Here is a 24,238-nt window from a genome sequence, read left to right as displayed (position 1 = left end):
GTATACAAAGCAGATTTTTTATGTTGGATTAAATTATTTATTTGGTCTTCTAGATTACATGTTATACAAGAAGTGTACTTATACTGCGTGGCAAGTCATGACTTCGTCCACATTCGTCATTATTCAAGAGAGAGTTCAAGGCAATGTTCGAAAGCAAGCAATTAAGGTATACAAAAATTAGTGACACATTAAAGCGTATATGATTTTGTACAAGACATGAAATAAATAAATTAGATATGGTCTAAATCTAGTTAATGTTAAATACTGTTTACAGAACACGAAATGAAGATCAGTCCTTCACTGCTGAGGTTTCTTGTGCTTGTGATGACAACTGTCTAAGAATCTACTTTTCTATATCTAACTAACTAACCAGTAAATAGCAACAACAAGGAGGTTTTTATACTCGTCTCCGTGTTGTTAGCGTCTTACTACCCAAACGAGGGGGCGGAGGGGGGGGGGGGGTGTGCAAAAAGTTAGTTAGCTGTTGTCACCTTGCTGAATATTAGTACTATGGTTATTTAAAGATTCAATATTTCGTTTATATAAATGCTTTGAAATATACTGTGCGGCTCGTTTGTTGCATACATGGAGACAATGATAAATAACACTGGAACAAGCCTATACGAACAGATATATCTCAGTCTTTGAAATTTACGACGGACAATTCCAACTACTCCTGAACAATACTGCCAATGAATGGCAGTTCTAGATATTAGGCTCATTTTTTTTGTTTTTTCAGAACCACCAGGCGCACTTTTCCAGTTGACATTTGCTGCTTTCACTCCTATCCAAGTACGACGAAATACAGCCTTTCAAATTTTCGTAATTATTTCCACGGAGGTAAAAAATAAGGGGCAATCTGAAATCTATTGCTGAATTATAATAAAATTCTCACCGAAATGCAAAATACCTATCTATCGATAGCACACACCTCCCTTACAGTGTATTAACTATTAACGCTTGTATAACGCACACTGCGCATGCTCAGAAACGAACTTCCATCCTCGCGGGACGAAATGCGTCCAAGACAGCTGGGTAATAATTCTACTATTCAATATGGCGGACACAGAAACCATTTCACTGTCGAAAATATTGAAAAATTCAAAAATATTAGTGAATGTTGAGGAAGCTCTGCAAGACATACTAGTAGTTTCCTTCGTTTATGAAACTAAGTTATATCAAGGCGTATTGCTGGATTCAACGAAAAAGTAAGTGTACGATTGGTTTATAGCTCTAGTCGTAGCGTGCCAACACTGCATAGTATTGGAATAATGTTCCTGGTTTTAATTAAACATAAATACATGATGCTCTTCGCTAGAAATAATTTGGAGGCTCTCTTATAACGTTTCATACATGCTAGGTACAGGAAACTGCGGTCGAATAGTCGCATTTGTCCCATTCTTATTGTTTGTGTTTTCAACAGCACTATTAGCATATGTGCGTTATGTATTAAAATATTTACCCTGGCAATGGACAGCCGTGTCGCATGTAATCCCTACCTTTTACTGTGCGATACGTGTACCGAAAATTTCATAAAAATTTTGTTATTTTACTCTACCATCGAAGCCAGAGAGTGCTGTATAATAGTGAAGAAAGTCAAATGGAACACTGATTCCGAATTTTTTGTTCAGTTGAAACTTACTTGAGCAAGAAACTTCTCTTCGAAATTAATAATTGGCTTTGTTTGGGAGATATGTAAGATGTTAATTTGTTGAGGTCTCTTATGTAATGCCTCCGGGGAATAGCATCATCTTATTTCCTTAGCTCACGTGCATAATCAGATTGTTGTCCTTAGAAACGAGTGATATAACATAGTTAAGTTATATCACTAGTTACTGGGGAGGAGTGTTTCGTCACACACACACACACACACACACACACACACACACACACACACCTTCCAAGGCTCAATAGCTTGTAGGATTGAAATTTGCCACACAAATGAGTTTTAGTTCAACTGAAAGTAGGTTAGTATGTGGTGGATTCTTTCATCACAGCTTTGGATAATAAATTAAAGAAAAAATGAGACTCATCAACTTACTGTCTGTCTAATATTTACAGCATACGTTTGACGGGTCTTGTGACCTTTGGTATGCCAAACCCTAGACTCCCATCCATTTATTTCGAATATTAGTACCATACCCTGGACATATCTCTGCTCTATCTTTATGCCAGATAGGCCTATTTCCCATCAAGTTTTATTTTTTTATTTGGACATGAAAAAAATATTGAATTTTGATCCAGATTGCAGTTGGTTGTGTAAGAAATGTGTGGCGTAACCTTACTAGAAGGAGGGATCGGCTGGTAGGACACATCCTGAAATATTAAGAAATGACCAATTTAGTTCTGGAGGGAAGTGAGTGGGACAAAAATCGTAGAGGGAAACCAAGAGATAAGTTCAGTAAGTAGATCCAGAGAGAGGCAGGTTTTAGTAGTAACTTGGCAATGAAGTGGCTCAGACAGGATAGAGTAGTATGGAGAACTGCAACAACAGCAGCAACATGTAATACAGAACTTTGTGGAATTATTCAGTACAAATGAGACATTCCTAATTGAATAACACGAATATTATTTTGGACAAAATAATTTAATTGAATAGATAAAATATATACTCGCCAAGTGCTGGCAGGACACACACATAAGAGGGTTGTAATCAGGCAAGCTTTTTGAGTCAGTGGCTCCTTCTTCAGGCAGAAGGGTTGAAGGGAAGGAAGAGGGGTGAAGGAAAAGAACTGTAGAGGTCTAAGAACAGGGGTGGATTTCAGGAAAGTTATCCAGAAATCCAGGTCACGGGAGACTTACCACACAGGATGAGAAGGAAAATATTTTATTTGTTACTTAAAGGTGGCTGGTCAAGGAAACTTCTGCGAGACTTTTTTCACCTCAAGTGAGAGAAACCTGCTGTAGCAATTGTTTTTTGTCACCAAACGGATAGTTTACTAAAACAGAACCAGGAAACAAATATTTTTGGGAGTGTTGTAATGTGCTGGTCAGTGTCAGTAAACATATTTAATGACACAGTAATGTGCAGCTGTGAGGAAAAGCTGGCCTTTGGGTTCAGAACATTAACTTTCATACAGACACAGAATCTACTTGATGATTAATTGTAATACTTCATTGTAGTAGAACATGAAAATTATAAGTAATGTACTCCATACATTCTGGAGCAAAAACCAGCGAGGTTGAGCCTATTGACACTGGATGTCAGCTTTGACCCTTGACGTAATGATGATATGGCGTCTGATGTCATATGTGTACAAACAGACAAAGCAGAACACTGACATTGTTGGTTTCTGCATTAGTTTTTGGAAAGTAAATTTTTATTCATTTATTTAGATGCAACTAATTTCTATTGTATAAATGTTGTTAAAAGTTTCCCTTACATCTGTGTATGCATGTCAGAAACACATACTAAACCAGCCAAAACATAAGGAAGTCGTTCTTGGATGTATGCATCAATTCAGTGCAAGATTTCACAAGCAAGACAGAAAACATAATTATACTGTGCTTGGATGCTTACAATTCACTCATGAATCTTCACTATTTTACTCTTTGGCAGCTTCACTTGTACATTGTGGCTCGTAAGCTCTGTGATAGGTGTGAAGGAAACACTTTGTGTATGCTTCTAGATGCAATAATTTACCAACAGCTGTATGATTTGTAGAAGTTTATTTTATTTTATGAACTTCTATGTGCTACCAGTTTCGGCATTACATTGATGCCATCTTCAGGCCCCACTCGTCATAATCGTAAAATCACTATACACGGAAGGAACCATATCACTGGATCTGTGTATCAATCGTACTGCAACAGCTCTTGGTGGCCAGGTGACAGAGTCTGTGTCGCCTGGCCACCAAGAGCTGTTGCAGTACGATTGATTCATGGATCCAGTTATATGGCTCATTCCGTGTATAGCGATTTTATGACTATGACGAGTGAGGCCTGAAGATGGCATCAATGTAATGCCGAAACTTGTAGCACATAGAAGTTCATAAAATAAAATAAACTTCTACAAATCATACTGCTGTTGGTAAATTATTGCATCTAGAAGTTCATGCCAGCCGTCGACCCACGATCCATAATGGATGAACAATGACTTTGCGTATGAGTTGGCCTGGGCAATCAATGTCATGTCATAGAAATAACTACAGTTCGTGTTAACACGTGTCCCCTAGCAAGGAAGCTTCCACAGGTTAATGAAAACAGTTTCTTGCATATTACGTACTCCCATATTTGTAACTGGCTTGAAGACTAAGAAATAATAGAGCTGAGTATTTTGTCCTGGATAGCAAGTGCTCATTGGAGATGGGAGTAACATGGAGTGCCCCAGGGAAGTGTGATGTGATCGTTGCTATTTTTTGTAAACATAAGTGATCTGGCAGACAGGCGGTTGTTTGCTGAAGATGCTGTGGTGTACTGGAATATGTCAAAGATAAGTGACTGTAGGTTGATACAAGATAACCTAGACAAAATTTCTAGTTGGAGTGATGAATGGCAGCTGGCTCTTAATATAGAAAAATGTAAGTTTGCACAGATGAGTAGAAAAAACAAACCCATAATGTTCGGATACAGCATTGGTAGTGTCCTGCTTGAGACAGCCATGTTGCTTAAATATCTGGGTGTAATGTTGCAAAGCGATACGAAATGGAACGAGCATGTAAGGATTGTGATAGGGAAAGCAAAAGGTCAACTTCGGTTTATTGGGAGAATTTTAGGAAAGTGTAGTTCATTTGTAAAGGAGACCCCATATAGGGCACTAGTGCGACTTATTCTTGAGCACTGCTCGAGTGTTTGGGAACTACATAAGATTGGATTGAAAGAAGACATCAAAGCAATTCAGAGGCGAGCTGTTAGATTGTTACCAGTAGGTTTGATTGGCATGCAAGTGTTATGGGTATGCTTTGGGAGCTCAAGTGGGAACTGGAGAGATGACGAAACTCATTTCAATGAACACTAATGAGAAAATTTAGGGAACTGGCATTTGAAGCTGACTACAGAGCGATCCTACTGGCACCAACATACATCTCGTGTAGGGAACACCACAATGTAAGTTATGAGAAATTAGGGCTCATATGGAGGCTTATAGATCCCCCGCTCTATCTGCAAGTGGAATGGGAAAGGAAACGACTAGTTGTGGTACAGGGTACCCTGAACTGTACAGTGGCTTGTGAAGTATGGGTGTAGATGTAGATATACTTGTTGAACTTGACAGATGCCAGGAGTTCTTCTCAAACTTAGAGCAGTTTTGTGTGTTCAATACCGCCACCACAATGTCATTGTCAGAAAGGTGAATGATACAATAAAATGATTCAATAACAAATGAACCAAAACAAATATACCATGGGAAGCCGTAAACATATATACTTGATCACCATCAGCCAAGGAAGTGCAAAAAAAATTAACTGATTAATTTGTTTCAGCAGAAGGGAAACTAGAATGGCAGTAGAAGTGTCTTTAAATCTTAGTATGAACATTAGTATATTACACATGTAATAAACAAGGTTTTCAAAAACTGAAGAGTAATTGAAAGGCTATCTCTTGCTGCATTTTTGTATCTTGCTTTCAACTGCATTACATTTGTAGTAAAGGTCGTCTTATATTAATTAATTCATTATTGTTTCTTGATAAATATTTATGCCACTGTATTCATTTCTTCACCTAAACATTTCTTTTGTTTTCGTCATGATTTTATTTCAGCAATGCTAATAATAATAATAATAATAATAATAATAATAATAATAATAATGCAACATTGGTGACAACTGCTTTGGTTTTTTGAATCACACAGTAAACTTCCTCTTGCCAGTCGCTAGTGGAAAAACTTTTGCAAGTACTTGCAGGAAGTTGCTGAAATTAACTTGCCCAAGCAACTCGCAGAAGTAAACTTGTAAAAAGTGTTTTTAAATGTAAATACCTCAACAAGTGCTTGCAGAAGTTACTTGCTGGTGGACACTTGCATTTAGGGCTCATATTTTATGCATATTGGAATTCAATTAGTTGGTTATGCCTGCCATTCTGAAGATATCATGTGTCAAAGCAGACCAGCAGTACCCACAAGTTCAGTATTTCCCAAAAGTAGCTGGGAGGTAATTGAAAAACCCCAGGTATTAAAAATTTATGAAGAGAAGTACCTTATTAGTCACACACAATTCATCAGATTAGCAAGACGTTCAGATGTACTTTCCAGCTAATATCTATGTTTGTATTAACCAGGCTTTAACATTTTTATATTGATAGCTGATAATGTTCTCTGAAGTCAGTAAAGTAACACAGTTGAAGGTGTCCTGAACTGTGAAAAAAGAAGCAAAATCGAAACACTGAATGGCCCAAGCTCAAGACATGCTACATCGAACATATTTGGTTAGCCATGGCGTCGTGAGTATATGGTCACGGTGTTAGACTGCTAAGATGGAAATCTGTGTTCAAATTGTCCTTGTGCCTTCTGTATGAGAGAGAGAGAGAGAGAGAGAGAGAGAGAGAGAGATGCATCTGTTCACTGCATTCACATTTGTGTCTGTGTTGTGGTGTAACATCAGTTTGCAAGAGCAAGGAGGAAGGAAGGGGACACCAGCCATACATGACTCCTCTTTGTTGTACACAAATACCACATGTTATGGCTCTTGCATTTGAAGTCCTTTGTTATAACATAGTTCACACCCATTTATTTGTTGTTTATCTGTTGTTTTCATGTCTGTGAGAAATCTATGTGGCACCCTGCCTGCTCTCACTGTTCATCACTTTTAAGCATGATGGTGATACATTCTTAGCACGTAACTCATATTCTATAACCAGTGTATAGTATGACAACTGACAAAACCACAGAACAACAGACATTTCAGAAACTAGACAGAAAGGTCGTAATTTTGTGGGGGGACTCGATGTTGCACATCTTGAGCTTGGACTGTTCACTGTTTCAATTTTGCTTCTTTTTTCACAGTTCAGTACTACTTCTTGTTTTCATGCTTGATGTGTGTTCAGTCTTTGATGGGCTATCCATAGGGCCATTTTACCACCAAATCTTAGGGGGTTGCAGTGATGAGCTTTCCTTGTTAGAATGAAGTAATGGTGCACAACTAAAAACAGCAGGTGAGTGATGCAAGAGGAAGCACAAAATTCCTGCCCCCCCCCCCCCCTTCCAAAGTAGATTAATGGCTTCAATTAGCCAAAGTTGTTAGTAGCATGAAGAGCTGTACTATGGAAGTCTGAATTGAGGCTATAATCATCTACAACAACAAAACTCCTTTGTGATACAATTTAACAAAACCCAATATGTGGATGAATGAATAATTGTATCTCTTTTGATATTAATAAAGTTATTAAGGGACTGATTTATTGATCTTGTTTGATAAATAAGTATCAGACGTGTGCCAAATGCTATGCATGGTACGTCAAAACTTTAGGGTCAAAACTTTAGGGTCAAAATTATACAGATGCTAGATGATCCTAAACTGAATATTTGAGATCAGAAATGAATATTTTATTTGATATTGAAGATGACAGCTTACAGAATCAGCTTAAGATCATACAGTAACCATTTTTCAAAGTGGCCATTACTAGTTCTCAATGCATTTGCTCAAAATTTTACTGCTCTAAAAAATTATTCCTGTTTGCCCCGCAATGAGAGAAGCCACTTGTATCCTACCAACCATTTAAGCTTTAGTTTCCAATGGGGTTTTGTACACCACATCCCTGATGTAACCTCATTTTCCATTGCACAAGCCTACTTGAGTCAGAAACAGTTTTCTGTAAAGTATGTTAATAAACTCTCGTCTTGAACAGCGTGGTTTATTTAAAGTTTCTACCCAGCCCCATGTTCCATTGTCAGAGATCTTCATGAACTGTAAAAAAATGGTAGTGTACAACATGGGAGCATCCCAGACAATTGTATATTGTTTTTCAAGGTACTGCTACCAATGTCAAAGTGCCCTGCATTTGTTTGTTATAAAACATGAGCAGCTGACAGCACATGGCTCAGATGTAGTGGTCATTTAAGGCTTCCAAACACATCAAGAAATAACTGTCAAACATTTGTTCCTTATCTCAAAATACTCAATTTAACACCTTCTGCTGTCTCTGTGACTCACTCTTCTTTGGACAAAAGGGTATTAGGGCAGAGTACAAAAAACATGGGAGAGTATGACACTCTTACAGAGAATAGTGGTAACTTTGAGTAAAATGGTATAAGCCTGTTTTGAATACTTTTATGATGACCTTTTTTTATACTTTAACTTTCATAAATACAAGTAACATGCAGGAGGATGTAAATGTCTCCTATTAAATTGCAGAAGCTTGATTTATACACAATACAAACAACAGCTAATTTTGACCCTAAAGATTGGGGCGACCCTGTATATGGATTTATGGACAAATCCTGATGTCAATTCTCAGAGTGGGCTATGAACATTCGTTTCTGTTAGTTCTTACAACTGACTGTTACAATGCTATGAACACAGTGTAATATAACACTGTCGTCTAACTTCTGCAAAGGTGGGCAATAAGTAGAACTGTTGTCATTGTGGCAGTCACAGTGAACAGGTGTGTGAATGCATTTTGCACTTCCTAGGGACGTCCGAAGAGGGCATAATGCTTTGTAAATTATGGCAGATATGACAGGAATCGTTCAAAATTAATGTCAGGACATGGAGCTATATGAAACTTATGGTTAACTCTTTTCCAAACATATAGTAAATCCGAGATGGCAGTAAGTGAAGTTTTCGCTGTTTTTCAATAGGAGATAAAAGAGGAAATGCTTCTCCTCCCAATGTGGGAGACATCTGGAAGAAGAAATAACTGTAAATGTTAAAGATTGATGCATAAGAATGCTGAAACTTACCAGAAATCTAGGTTATTTTTTTTTTTTTTTTTTTTTTTTTAACTTTTGTCCATCCTTAAAAGTGCATGCAATTTGATTTAATTTCATTCTTCTTTATCAGTGTTTTTAGAAAGCCTACAAATGTACCACTCATGGTGTAAATAGTGAAACATGGCAGCAATGTATAGTTATTTAAATCATGATAATTTGATTTTGACATAAAAATTCAAAATACATAATTCAGTTGGTGCTGAAAAAACTGCGAGCATCACTTTAGCATTGGATTGAGCCTGTCATACTTTTTGTAAACAGAGGTGTGTTACCAACCCACTATGATGATTACTCAATGTTCAGCTTCTCGTATGATCCTTTGCTCGAATGTTTCAGCATGATCAGCTTATTCAAGAAATTTGTCACAAAATTTTTGCATAATTTGCCTTCTGCTTGTGAGTGATCAAATAAGGAACAAACTTGTCTGTATCACAAAAGATGTTTAACTTTTAGTTAACAAAAACCTGTTTAACTTTTGGTTAACATCTGCTGACACAAACCAGCTGCGCTTCCGACCTCTTCAGCAAGCTGTTTGTCACTTTGTCTGCTAACATTCACTAGATCCTCAATTTTCTAGCTGTGAGCACCACCAGCTGAGGTTAAAGGTCTTCCCAAATTGAGGGTCATTGTCAGTTGATCGATGACCTTTTGTAAGTCAGTGTCATCATAGTGACTCATTTGAAGACACACTGTATACCCGTAGATCTGTAGTTTGATCCCCTGTCTGCCATAAGATTAAAATCTGTTGCTTATCACTTCTTGCAGCTCTGGCTATGTTTGTTATTGTGAAGAGTGCCATGTTTAGCATCTTGTGTTCCCTATAAATGCATAAAGTCACATCAAAGAGCAGAAGAAATGGCAGACCACCTCCAATAGGACCGTGACTAATAAAGGGCAGTTTTGTTCAAAACAACCTTCAGGTTGATGACAGTATACCTCTTTACAACCATTCGTTACGTAGCATTTAACCAAAGGCATCATCTCCACAAACTTGCTTTTAAAGTTAAGATTTTTCATAAGTGTTTAGTCCACTTTCATACAAATTTCACATTGGATTGTTGCTCCTGTAAATCAAACATTGTGGAAATCATAATGATCATCTTATCATCTATCACTACAATAACAATAGATTGGAAACAAAACAAAATATTTAAAAAAAGAAAGTAAAAGAAAAAAGGAAAAAAAGAAGAAGAACATGGCTATTTTTAAAAACAAAATTGATAGTGCTGTCGGTGAAATGTCACTAGACACTTTGTGTTTCTGAGTGGTGTTTAATGTATTATCTTCGCGTGGTGACTTGTTTTTTAGTTTTGCAGTATATTGCTCTACTTGTTGCATTCTATGAGATTTTGTGTGGGGTTTTTCCTCTTGTTGCTGTGTAAATGTATTTGTTCCGTTGATTTCTCACAGTGTATAAGCTTTATAATATTTGCCTTGCAACCCGCAGTGGGTTCTGTTGTTAGTATCTGGTCTGCCTGTGAAATCTCTAAAGTGATGGTTAATTGATTTGAACTCAGTCACCTCATATCCAGATATTTTGTAAGTTCTTAGTACTGTTCTTCTTGAATTCAGTATGTATTGTCTGCCACATTGCCTTGTTGTACTTTTCACTCTCATCCTCTTTCCTGCTCTCTATGAATGTGTTTATCTCTGTTTTTCTTTATGGAAAAACCATTTCATCTACACTGTCAGTCTATGCTTTATCATTTCATCATCCCATGTTCCCGTGTCTTTCTCTTCTTTGTTGTTGTCCTAGTACTTTTACTGTTCCCACTACAAATTTTTTGATCACAACCAAATTTCTTGTCTTTCTTGCGATCAGTTTCTAACATTTATTATTCAAGAAGGAATCTATGGCCAGAAGATTGAAATTAAGCTTCCACAGCTTGCTTTTGAAGGTGACGTTTTTTTCTTTTCTTGTGAGAAACTTAGCTTAATCAAAAAATCAGCTGTTTGCCTTCAAGTTTTCTGATAGGAAAGTTTTGTATGTTCTAGGATTGTTGAAAAGTTTTGACTTTAGCCTGTTATGCAACCTTTAGTAATCTATTTCAAATAATGTGATTCTTTGTTAGATCTCCTTATTACTCTTTCAGTAATTAGCTCTGTGTGATTGTGCTTACTTGTTAGGCAAGCAAAGCACACTCCGTCTTCAGGCCACAAGTGGACCATCGGGATCATCCAACTGCCATGTCATCCTCAGCTGAGGATGTGGATAGGAGGGGCATGTGGTCATAGGCAATGTCTCAAAAGGATTTGCATTAGTTACAGTCCAAAGTGGTAAATCTGTTCCATTCCTATTAGAACATTACTTAAAAGGAACGTGCTTCACATGATCTTTTTTCTTTCATTTGTTTTCTGAATTCGGGGGAAAAAAATTACACACATAATCCTCTCATTTCTGTATCATCTAATTTATTCAAAGAGTGTTCTTGTAAACTACATTTAATAAGGAAAGGCAAGCACTCACGTATAGTGAATCGGTGTGTGGGGCTAAGAAACTTGTAACGGAAAACAGCATTCACACTAGCTTTCAATACTCACTAGCCTTGCTTTGACTGTGGGAATGTGTGTTTGAATGCATGTGTGATTAAGTGTGTGAATGTGCATACTGTTAGCAAAAGGATTAGTATTCAAAAGCTAGTGTGAATGCTGTTTTCCGTTATGTGTTTCTATCCTCCAAGCATTGATGCGCCATAGGTGAGTGGTTCCTTTTTCTTTATTTTACATATTGTTCCAACCAGGAATTTCCATTAATGTTATTTAAACTACATTTTGTGCAAAAATGAATAAGTTTTTTGGTGGTTCAACAAAAAAACCTGCTGTGTATAGTTGTCCATGTGAGAAGACACTTCCAGCATTAATGTTGAAGCATCATCTTTAATGATGTACCTTTTTTTGCTCCTGTACTATTATTGCTGCTATGGATATTTTATTTAGCAACATTCATGAATTTAACGAACCCGTGTGGAACTATATTATTGTAATTAGAGGTGTTCTCAGTATGTCGACAAGGCTTATTTGTGGGGAGATCTGAGAATCTGAACATGATAGCTAGTTACCGTCGAAACTGGTCATGAAATATAATATTTCACATTAAGCAGTCTTGGCTTCTAACAAAATAATAAAGATGTTTTGCAGGCTGGGACAATCGTAAATCATTTGTGTTTGTTGAAAATTAAGTTACTGAGTAGCAATAGATAAAAAGCTAAAAAAGAAATAAACTGTACATTGAGAATTGTAGAAGTATTGCTTATAAGAATTACAGTGTTATTGAATGCTGGTATTGTAGAGAGCAAGATTTTGAACATTATTCAAGAAGGAATCTATGGCCAGAAGATAGAAATTAAGCTTCCATAGCTTTTGAAGCTGGCATTTTTTTTCCTTTTCTTGTGAGAAACTTAGCTTAATCAAAAAATCAGCTGTGTGCCTTCACTGATTTGAGAAACAAAAATACTTCACAATAAATATTCAGACTCATGACCACAATTTCCATTACAGATAATGTAGTATCAAAGTGCATTTTATTATCTCTGCAAGATTCCACATTCTGTTCTTAAGTTACCAAACATAATACAGATGTTCTCAGTAAGCTCATTACTGTTCCTACCAATGTGAGGTAGTACTACACGATGGCCTTTATGTACCTCCATAGGAAAAAGTCAGGAGTGTTACGTGAAGGGAAGTTGTAGATCAAGGAAATGAAAATAGCTTTCCAGTTGCACTCTTCTTGAAGGTGCCTGTGAGACATGCTCAGGCAAGGTGATCCATGTACACCGGAGCTCCATCATGCTGTTAAAAAAAATACTGGCATTTTGTTGCAGGGGAGTGTCCTCCAGGGGTTCATGCAATACATTTTCAGAAAGTGCAAAGGCAGTGCATCATTCAAACAGTCAGATATGATGTGTGGTCCAATAAGATGATCTCCAAAAACTGCACTCCAGATGTGATAACCTCACCTGATACCTACTTCTTGTTTGGGTATTGCATGGATTTTTAATGGCTCATATATAGTTAACTGTGGGAGTTAATTGCTCACGAAGGAAGCACTATTAGTGGGTTGGTTATTTTAATGTTTTTAAGAGTGGCTAGTTCATCCTGTTTTAGTCATTAATCAAAATAACTACAATTTCTGAATTATGCAATGCAGGCTTTCACAGATAGTACAGAGCCACTATAAATGAATTATTCGTGTTCAAAGCTCCTATTTTTTCCAAAGTATTACATGTAAAAATATGATTCATGCAGGAATAGAACCATAAACACACCAAACTTGCATTTTTCGCCACTGTAAGTTTTCTAAGCGTGTCCTTCTAGTTAACATGACCAACGTCCAAGTGGTAGTAAAGTTCGTTCCATACCTTATCTAGCAACATCCTGATAGTTGGGATATTTAAATGTGGGCCTTAATATACCCCTAAAGGATAAAGGTCTCGAGGCATTAAGTCAGGTGACCTGGGTGTGTGTGTGGGGGGGGGGGGGGGGGGGCGGCAAGGGAAGGGAAGGGGACAGTGCCACACCACCTTCTCCACCACTACACCCAATCCAGTGATGCAGAAATTCGTCATTTAGGTAGCGACAAACATCAGTGCTTCAATAAGTTGGTGCCCCATCCTGCAGGAAGATGAAAATCTCAGAATCAGCAGTCACTTGTGGAAACAACCACAACTGCAACATATCAGGGAAAGAGATATCTGTCAGTCTTTTCACAGAAGAAAAACAGCCCATACAGCACTGTCTGTGATACTGCACAGAAAACCTTCAACGAATCTCTTTTGTGCACCATAATTTCATGAAAATGTTCAGTGCCTCACACTCTCATACAGTGATAATTAACCTTTCCAGATAAATGGAAGATTTCTTCGTCACTGAATATCAGCTTGGAGGTGAAATGTGCATCCTCAAGTGCATCCTGCAGTGCAATGCAAAATTGGAGATGCCAGCCATAATCTTCCAGTTTTAATTGATGCACGACCTGCAGACAGTATAGCTTGAAATGTAACAACGATTGCAAAATTGTTCCACACAGTTTGCTGTGTTATTCCAAGTTCATGGCATTGCAGAATGTCGACTTTTTTGGGCTTCATATGAAACTTTCCCTCGCCCTCACCACAGTTGCATTTGACACACTTGGTTCTTTCCCATTTATAGAGACAAGTGTCTCCTAATTGTAGATACCAATGCACAATAATCTGTTTACTTGGCTGCTGTTCTCAGTAGTTCCTTTTGAATGCACGGCGAACTGTTATTAACAGATAAACATTTCACATATTCCAGCACACAAAAACTCTTCTTGCTTTGTAGCTATTTTGTCTAGGCACTGCACCCATAATACCAAGCTGTTGGTACAATGTGAATTTGGTGAGTTTCTGGTTCTATACAGGCATCAGTCATATTTGTACATGTAATATTTTGGAAAATATGGAACTTTGAAAATAGATAAATAATTTGTAGTAGCCCTGTATTCCCAACGTTGGTGATTTTGTTATACGGGCATTAGACTACTGTCCAAGATTGTGTCTGTGACAAAGCGTTAAGTGCAGGGACATTTTTAGACCACAGCCTTATGTCCGAATGCAAAAAGCACCAAGAATATGTTTAAATCGTAGTTTAACAATTTTCCATTGCACGGCCATTTCTCTTTTAATATTAGGTTGGTGCATAAGTTCATAGCATTTTTGTTGTGCACATTGGGTTTATTTATAAACTGTCATTTTTTATTTGTAGTTCATTGCTGCTATTGGTGTTAGATATTGCCATTTGGAGATAGTGAGTGGGGCTGTGTATGCAAGAAAATGGAGTGCCAAGTGGATAAATTGGAACCTTTCTGACATATTCTTCTGTTTGAGTTCAGTAGAGGGGTGACAGCAGTGGAGGCAGCCAGCAACATTTGCGCCACGCATGGGGATAATGCCATTGGACAGAGTATGGCGAGATTTATTTTTTTTTAAAGCAAGACCGTCTTGACATTGGTGACTCTCCATGTTCAGGAACACATTCAAGGTTTGACGAAGATCTTTTAAATGCAGTAATCCATGATGGTCCATGTCAGTGTATTCGGGAACTGTCAGCTTTGATGAACTGCAATCATTCCACAATCATGTGACGTTTGCATGCAGTGCAAACGGTTCAGAAATGGTGTTAATGGGTACAGCATGCTATAAGCCAGAATCACAAAAATCAGCGAGTAGCCATATTTGCATTTCGGCATGCTATAAGCCAGAATCACAAAAATCAGCGAGTAGCCATATTTGCATTTCGGTATGCTCGTCATCAGTTGACTCGTGATGATTACAAACCATTCCTATCCTGTATTATTACTGGTGACAAGAAACGGTGTCCTAACATAAACATAAGGAGAAGAAAGCAGTGACTGAGCCCAAACAAAGCAGCAACTCTCCCTACACAAAGACCTGTGCAAATCCTCAAAAGATGATGATATGCATATGGTGGAACAGCCACAGTGTGGTGTACTACGAATTGCTTCCCTGTGGAGTAACCATCACTGCCGACATTTATTGTCAACAACTGAGACATCTTGCAGATGCAATCCAAGAACAACCAGGAAGATTGTGTGAATTGGCGCCACTCCATGATGACAATCAACCTTGAAGGAACTTCCTTTTGGAATGCAAATGCTCTCCAAGCATGGCTTGACAATTTCTTCGCCTTAAAACAACATAATTTTTGTAGTTGTGGAATCGGAAAGTTACCACAGCATTGGCAGCCTCTTGTAAATAGTGAAGGAGAATAAATGTGAATATGTTGAGTTAAACTAAATGGCAAAATGCTACGAACTTACGCACCAACATAATATATAAAAAAATGGAAATTCGTGGATCTACATCTGTATCTATACCCACTCTGAAGAGCATGGGAGAGGGTACGTCCTATTGTACCAGTTATTAGTGTTTCTTCCCATTTCATTCTCATATGGAGTGCAAGAAAAATGATTCTTTGAATGGCTGTGTGCATGCTGTAATTATTATAATCTTATTCTCATGATCCCTTTGTGAGTGATACGTAGGGGATTGTAGTATAATCCTAGAATTTATTTAAAACCAGCTCTTGAAAGTTTGATAGTAGGCTTTCTCAGGAAATTTTACGTCTATCGTCAAGAGTCTACTAGTTCAGTCCCTTCGGTATCTCTGTGACACTGTCCCATGGATCATACAAACCTGCAAGCATTCGTTCTGCCGTTCTTTGTATACTCTCAATGTCAGGTGTTAGTCCTACATGGTATGGGTCCCCCACATGTGAACAGTATTCTAGAACAAGTTGCAGGAGTAATTTGTAAGCAGTATCCTTGCAGTCTCCTTTGTTGACTGATTGGACTTCCCCGGTATTCTGCAAATAAACTGAAGTCTACCACCTGCTTTAACCACAGACCACAGCTGAGCCTGTTTGATCATTCCATTTCATATCCCCACAAAGTGTCACACCCAAGATTTGTACAAGTTGGTTGATTCCTACAGTGACTAATTAATATTACAGTTGTAGGATATTATGGTTCTTTCATTTTGTGAATTAAGTGCAAATCGCCATAAATCAATGTTCTGACTCACTGTTCACATGTAAACAGTGCGTTAGAAGACCAGAAATGTTTGGAATGTTTTGTTAACTTATTCTAGGTCTCAGAACCAAACTACCGGTGTGTCTAAATGGCAAGTGTTCAATTAGTGTATGTCGGTCAATTTGATTCATTGCAGTGAGACATTGGCTTCTAACATGAAAGCTATTCAGTAAGTGAGGGTTGCTCAGTGAAGAGTAGTAATATGAATTTTAGGAATTACTGAGAGAGGGGGGGGGGGGGGGATACAGGTGACAGGGATACAAGAGATTTTCTTGCATTGAAACTATTAAGTTGGTGTGTGTTTCTTGATCTTGAACAGTAAACTACTCCACTTAGTGCTTTGGCCTGTCGGCCACTTTATTCAAGGGGGTGGAGTCCCCAAGGCATGTGCTAAGATATACACTGTGTCCAATAGCTACCTGTGACATCTTCTGGATTCATTAACCTGTTAAAAGTTCATTGTTTGTGGATGACTCCACAGTTTTCTACTCCTTATGTGATCTTGGGACAACAGCAAGACAACTACAGCTAGACATCAGGAAACTGTAGAAATGGGCGAATAAAAATAGGTTTAGGGTCTTATCAGAGAAAACTTAGTGCAAATTTTAACTGTGTGTTGAAGTTTTAACCAACCAGAGCTCACAATGATGGACAATATTTTAAATTTTAAGGAGTATGTCTGCTTTCTGGGCCTAATATTTGATAAGGAATTAACTTTGTTACTGCACTTGACAGAACTTTTTAACAAAGTGTATAAATCAGTGAATATTTTGAAATGCCTCAAAATGTAGGTAACCAATCGATGCCCAACTCCTGCAGTTTTATGGAATATTTTTCAGATTCTAACTAGATTATAACAGTGATGTGTATGATTCAACGTGTGCCTTCTACCTCAAGTAGATATGCCCGGTCTACTATGATGTCAGTTGTAGTGTATCTGACCAGCCCAGTTCAGAGTCTTGTGTACAGATGATGGTGGACCACCACTCCGAATACAGTAGCATCTCCTTATGCTAAAACAGGCCCTGAAAATATTAGCAGTGCCTCAGACATGGGCATTTAGTGTGGTGGATCAGCCAGACCTTAAACAGATGTTCATGAATTGAGCATATGCGACCTAATCATTGGGATATATGTTAAAGATTCTCAGGAATCAAACCTCAGAATAAGAAGCCAGCGATAGAACAGACTGTTGCCTTGATATCTTCAGAGATCTAAATGAATTTAAACTTGACAAAGCAAGTAATGTTATACTGCTGATTGCATTTTGAAGAAAAAAGAAAAAAAAAAAGGTATAGGTAGGGTGATGTGGGTGGCTGTCCAGTAGTTTTTACTGGTAGAGTTTTCAGGGTTTTCCTTCTGACACTATGATGCAGAGTTGCAGACTCCTAGGGGCACTGAAGGAGTTGGAAAGGAATCACAGCACGAAGTTTCTCATCTGCCGTGACTAGCTCATTGCCCTACAAGTGATACAGCAAATGTGTCCAGTAGAAATGGTTCAGACTATGCACAATGCCTTACAAAGGATACAGAACCAAGGCAAGGAGGTAGTTGTTGCTGGGTAGCAGGACTTGTGATTATATGGGGGACGTTACGCAGCTGCTAAAGCAGTCAGAGAGGCTCGAAGAGACTCGTTTTGGCAATTCTGTGTCCTGTCCAGCCGCACACCAACATCTTGTTGTCTTGACACAGAATAGTCATGGCTCAATGGAAAAATGAATGGCTGGAAATGGTAAACAACAAACACAGTCAAACTGGCCATCCAGGTGTAGTAAACCTCATACCAGTCATACCATAGGAAGGAACTGATGCTCACCTAACTGAGAGTAGGTCACTGTCCAGTGATGCAGTATTCTTCCTCTGGTGGAAAGATCCATGAAAATCCGAAGCTGTTAGTATACCACTTTTCAGTGTAGCATGTCTTAAGTATGCATGTTTCATATACTGACAAAGGGCAACCCTCAGTTTGGCTGGAGTTTTCCTGACCACCCTTGCCAAGGCCAAAACCAGTGTAACTGAATTGAAAATTCTGTGTAATGTCAGGCTTCGTCCCTAAAATGTTGGAGAGAGGAGTTCAATGAGCACTCAGTGGATAGCTTGAGCTGGCATTTCCCTAGCATTTTTATTCATTGATTTTAAGTGCCATAGTTAGTGAATCATAAAATATACATTTCTCGAGAACAAAAAAAGCCTTTGTAGGAATCAACAAGGGTTCCAAAAACAATGATCTTATGAAACCCAACTGTCTGTGATGAAGAAATTCGATAGAGTTCTGCACGACCACCAAATGAACAGAATATCAGTATACAGAATGTCAGACCAATTGTGTAATTGGACTGAAGAGTTTGTAGCAAACAGAACACTACATGTCATTCTTGACAAGTATTCAGGCATAAAAGTAACTTTGGCTGTACCCCGAGGGAGTGTTATAGGACCATTACTTTTCACAGTTCATATAAAGACGTAGTAGATAATGAAGGGGAAGTTCCATGAGACTTTTCACAGAAGATGCTGTTGTACTCGCATACAGAGCAGTTGCGAAACTACAAAATTGTAGTGAAATGCAGGACGACCTGCAGAGGATCTATGCTTGCTGCAGGGAGAATAACACAAACAAATGTAATGTATTGCATATACATCGGCAGAAAGATGCATTATTGTGTGATTACGTGATTGCAGAATAATCACCAGAAGCATTTACCTCATAAAGTATTTAGTTGTATGTATACATGAGAAAGCGGTAGAGACTCACAGGAAAGCCTGGAGAGACTGGAGCAGCAAGGAGGACCCGGAAAAATGCGAAGTTTTCTTAGGAGCGAGAAAGGTAGCGGCCCGAACAATAAGATGGACCAGAAGACAGAAGATGAAGCAGGAACTGGAAGAGATTGAGACCAACTTCAGGAAAAACAACAGCAGACACTTTTTCAGGAAATTCAAAAAGAGTCTGATTGGATACAAGGATAGAGAACTGTTTATAAGAGATAAGAAAGGGGAGCTGGCTGTTAGTGCGAAGGAGAACTGTCGGATTTTTGCAGAGCACTTTCACGACCTGCTGAACTGTGAACCACCTGAAGAAGAGCTGGAACTGGGGACGGACACAGAAGAGAGAGAGCGCCACGCCCTCCAACCAGGGAGGAAGTAGCACATGCCATAAGTGATCTAAAGAATAATAAAGCAATTGGAGAAGACGGTATAGCAGCCGAGATGATAAAGTGGGGAGGCAACAAAGCAATAGACAACATGACCAACATAATTCACCAAATCTGGAGAACAAATAAATTGCCAGAAGGATGAAAGAATGCAATTGTAGTACCAATACATAAGAAGGGGGACAAGAGAATGCAAACAACTACAGAGGAATATCGCTACTAGAGGTCGGATACGAGGTGCTGTCAAAACTATTGCTCAAGAGAGTAGAACAACAGGTAGAAAGTACAGTTGGCGACTACCAAGCGGGATTCAGGAAGGGAAGAGGTTGTATAGAACAGATATTTATCCTGAAGCAACTGATAGAACACAGGGCCTTAAAAAACAAAAAGGCAGTAATAACCTTCGAGGACTCCACAAAGGCATACCACTCCATCGACAGAAAGACTCTTCTTAGGATCATGAAGAACACGGGACTTGATGGAACTACACAAGAACTCATAAAAGAAATTCTGACAGACACAAATTCAGAGGAGCACTGTCAGAAGAATTTGAGATCAAGACTGGTGTTACAAGCAGATGGATTGTCACCATTGTTGTTCAGTATAGCACTGGACGAAGTGATCAGACAGTGGAGAGCAACAAACGAGGAAATGGGAGTACCAAAGACCCATGTTGTGGACAAAAAGGACAACACGTCTCAAGTGGACTGCCTAGCCTTTGCAGACGACATAGCAATAGTAAGTGAGATGGAAGGAGGCGCAAAGACACAACTCGACAACTTAAGTAAGGTAGCCAGAAAGGTGGGACTGAGGATAGCCTATAACAAAACAAAGACATTAAATACCACTGCAGACTGGGAAACACGGGAAGGCACTGTGGAAATGGTGGACAAATTTAAATACCTGGGAGAATTTATAACAGGAAGGAACAGGAGCAAGGAGGGAATAACAGAGAGGATAAAAAAGATGAGGTCAGCCTTCTGCATGACGCGAGAGAGATATACAATAAAAACAGGGTGTATACGACCCGGGACAAAGATCCGGGAAAAACCCGGGAATTTTTTCATCCGGGAGAAAACCGGGATAAACCCGGGATTTTTTAGAATTCCGGGAATTTTTCATTATTTTAAGTTTCAGTTAAATTTTTGCAATATTGACTGGTAAGAATCGATGCTCTAACAAAGGATATTACTCTATCCCGCTACTGCAGAATAATACTACAACAATAAAACGTGAACGAGAAAAAAATATGAAAATAAACATAAATTGCAAAGGAAATGTGCCATATACAACAACAAAACACAGTGCTCATACAAACGTTTGCCAACAACAAAATGTGTCAAAGGTGTTAGGAAGACTATGCAATGCTTTATAACAACAAAATGTCTCCGATGAGAGTGACGTCACAACGGTTTAACTAGATTCGTTATAGGAGTTACGAGCGGGCTCATGCGCATGCGCAGTTGAGTGGCGGGGCAAACCGATGTATCTGACCCGAATGACAATTACGGGGGTGGAGGGGGCGCCAAATTCATATTCTTGAGAAGAAAAAAATTATGTTTCACAAAGAGCCTAGCATCCAGCGCACGTTGGTCTACCGATTACTCATGATTTTGAAACGCATCCCTCTTGGTTTTTGAACGCAGTCTGTAAGTTGATTTCTGAATGAATCATAAGTTAAATTTTGAATGCGTGCCTAGTGTACGTGATGTCTGTCAGGGGAATCCTCGTCGCATCTAGAAATAAACTTTCCTGCAAGCAAAAGGGGACCGGGTTATACGAGCTGAGCAGAGTAAAGCCGAACGAGTGAACGCCAACCGCTGTCTGATTATGTGGTTGATTGGGCTTGGAATGATCAGCTGTGCTATAATTACTAGCGAAATCGATAGTCAGACTACCAGAGTGGAAATAAACGACTAACAGGAATAACAGGTAAGAAAGATTACGTATTATCTTCTCGGTGTATCCAAGAAAATGAAATTTTGTCAGAAAATTTTTGGCCAGATCGCTCCACTTGTAAGGGCCAGTTGTACAGCCCCATTCTAGCAGCCGATTAACTTCTATTCTGGAAGTAGGGCGGAAAGTGGTTTGTACGAACATAACAACGCCTAACCGGAGAATAATCACGGATAACTAAACCGGTGATTCTGGCAGGGTTAGTGAAGTTACCCAGCGACTAAATTTTGACAAAGGCAGGAATAGTTCCAGAGTTAGTCATGACAAGATTGTTTGTTAGAACGAGGAACGGGGACATCACACCAATTAGGGAAGAATATGACGATTCCAAATTTAAGTAAAAATCTCGTACTACTACTTTTCGATCTCATGCTCAAGAAACTGGGGCGTATGAATGAAATGTGAAACTATTTTCTAACATTTAACTATTTGCTTGTAGTAGGCCTAATAGTCATTTTATGTTGGTCTTCGTGAATTATATTCTGTCGTGTTATAAAAATAACCATTTGTGCAAAAACAGTCTCGTTTATTTGGTATGTGTTACAATTTCTGCAGTGTTAGAAAGACCTATTTTGTTTTATCTAGCAGACAGCGACAAAATAAACGTAATCAGATTTGAGACACCACACCAGTCATGGGTAGTATTTGTATTAACAACTTACGCAGCATTAGACAACGATATTTCCGCCTCTTTTCTTTTATGACATAAGATCTTTTAATGTTTTATACATACGAACATACGGGCTTCCTGCGTCATCGTAGCTGCCAAAGCGCGGTGGCGCCTCTTCTGGCGCTCTGACGACTGCTGAAACGAACCTATTTCTAACAGGTCGCGGGAAAATATTGGGAATGGCTGTTTGAAAAACGTTACTTTCAAAGCAAATTTCCTCTTTCGCAAGTGGAACTATGTGTGAGAATGTGCGATGAATTCCTTAAATCACAGAGCGTTTGATGACGAGCGATTAGAAGTATTTAGAGCCCAGATCAGACAATCGTGTCGTTATTATGAGCAAATTGATGTAGTGCTACGGGAAGCTCTCGCTCCTCTGCGGTAGCTAATTTATTTGTGGAAAACTTTGAGAACAAGTCACTGGACTCGGCTAAAAATTTTACTGGCACATTTGTGTGATGTATCTTTTAAAGTGTAACACGGGCAAGAAAAATCAACATTATATGTGAAAGCTTAGCTTCTGTTGCAGCTTATTAACCTTAGAGACCAATGTTCTACGTGAAAGCTTTGCTTTTCTTGTAGCAACACTATGTATATTAATTTAAAACATTAACTTTTCCTGTTTGTGTATCCGCGCTACTTAACAGTGATGTTGCTATTAGCGGACTACATCACGTGTCCTACGCTCTGAATATCCGCTGTCATCGGCTGGCGGGATCACGTGACATGAGCAATGACTCGCTTACAAAAGCGTATCGTAATCTCGATTACATGGTCCGGAAAGTAACATGCGGTGTTTGGTGGGATTCGAATTTATACTTTCGTGATACGAAAATATACAGCGTACTTATTGATGCAAAAAAAAAAACCCTGTCACTTAATAGCACGGAAAAAGTGTGTTTTCATCCGGGAGAAAGTGTATTTTTAACCGGGAAATCCGGGAAAAATCCGGGAATTTTTTTTCCTTGTCCACGTATACACCCTGAAAAAGAATATATCCACAGAGGCAAAGATAAGCCACTACAAGGCAACGGTGGGGAATGCAGTATTATATGCTGCTGAGACGATGACACTAGGAAGAAATGGGGCAGAACAACTAGAGAAAGAAGAGAGAAAAATACTGAGAAAATACTAGGTCCCAAAAGAGGTGGAGAGAGGTGGATGCGAAGACCTAGGGATGAACTGTACCGGAACATGAGAACAATATCCGGGGACATGTAGTTAAGATGAGTATGGACAGAATGACGAAGAGAGTGTGGGAAACAACAGGGAGGACAAGGGGAAAGACAGGAACCAAGTGGGTTGTTGAACTTCGGAAGGACTGGTTAGAATTGGGGATCAAGGTCGAAGGAAAGGAAAATTGCAGGTTCAAATATACACCGAGCATATGCCGGTGATCAATGACAGAGAAGAATACAGAAAAAGATTAGCGTGTCACCAGTGGAGCCAACAGGAGAAATGGACACTGAAGATCTTGGAAGAAGAGCAGGAGAGAAGAAGAGCAAGAATGAAGAGGTTCTGGGAGAAGAGGAGGAGAATGCAGTCCACGAAGGGGTTATCCGTGATCCTACAGAGGCCGTAACGCAGGAAGAAGAATACAGAGCAATTTAAAGTAAAATGATCACATACAATGAGTTGTGGATAAAGCAGATGCCAAACTGAGATTCATTGGAAGAATCTTCAGGGAATGTAGTCCATAAACAAAGGAGATATTTGAGTATTGCTCGTTGATCTGGGATCTGTACCAGATAGGATTGAATGAGGAAATAGAGGATCCAGAGAAGAGGAGCACGTTTTGTTACATGTTTTGTGTTGTAAGCATGAAAGACTTGTGGGGTTTTTCAGCTAATTCCAGCGATAGATGCTGCAAGAGAGGCGTCCTGCACCAGGATGTGGTTTACTGTTGAAGTGCCGAGAGGGTTTGTTCCTGGAAGAGTCAATATGTATATATTGCTTCCTCTACACACATCCCTCGAAAAAATGAAGAAGATAAAATTAGGCAGCCCACACAAAGGCTTATCAGCAATCGT

General features: G+C 38.8%; 2 protein-coding genes across 8 annotated transcripts in view; one reads left to right on the top strand and one right to left on the bottom strand.

Annotated features, from left to right (window-relative positions):
- LOC126187323 (sideroflexin-2) overlaps positions 1–1,733 on the bottom strand; it is a 182,228-nt gene extending 180,495 nt beyond the window's left edge. Inside the window, exon 1 of one of the 7 annotated variants that reach the window (XM_049928340.1) lies at positions 1,643–1,733. Coding sequence is in view for 1 of the 7 variants with exons in the window: in XM_049928334.1 (XP_049784291.1) it covers positions 629–722 (94 nt within the window). In the remaining 6 variants the exon portion in view is untranslated. The other 6 variants (XM_049928339.1, XM_049928341.1, XM_049928335.1 and 3 more) reach the window with 6 other exon arrangements.
- LOC126187321 (PWWP domain-containing protein 2B-like) overlaps positions 998–24,238 on the top strand; it is a 224,949-nt gene continuing 201,708 nt past the window's right edge. The window contains exon 1 of the mRNA XM_049928333.1: positions 998–1,208. Within this exon, the coding sequence (XP_049784290.1) occupies positions 1,057–1,208 (152 nt within the window). The 5' untranslated portion in view covers positions 998–1,056. The remainder of the gene's footprint in view (positions 1,209–24,238) is intronic.

This window comes from Schistocerca cancellata, chromosome 5, assembly GCF_023864275.1.
Source record: "Schistocerca cancellata isolate TAMUIC-IGC-003103 chromosome 5, iqSchCanc2.1, whole genome shotgun sequence".
NCBI classification, from domain to species: domain Eukaryota; kingdom Metazoa; phylum Arthropoda; class Insecta; order Orthoptera; family Acrididae; genus Schistocerca; species Schistocerca cancellata.
This window is presented reverse-complemented; position numbering and strand designations above follow the sequence as displayed.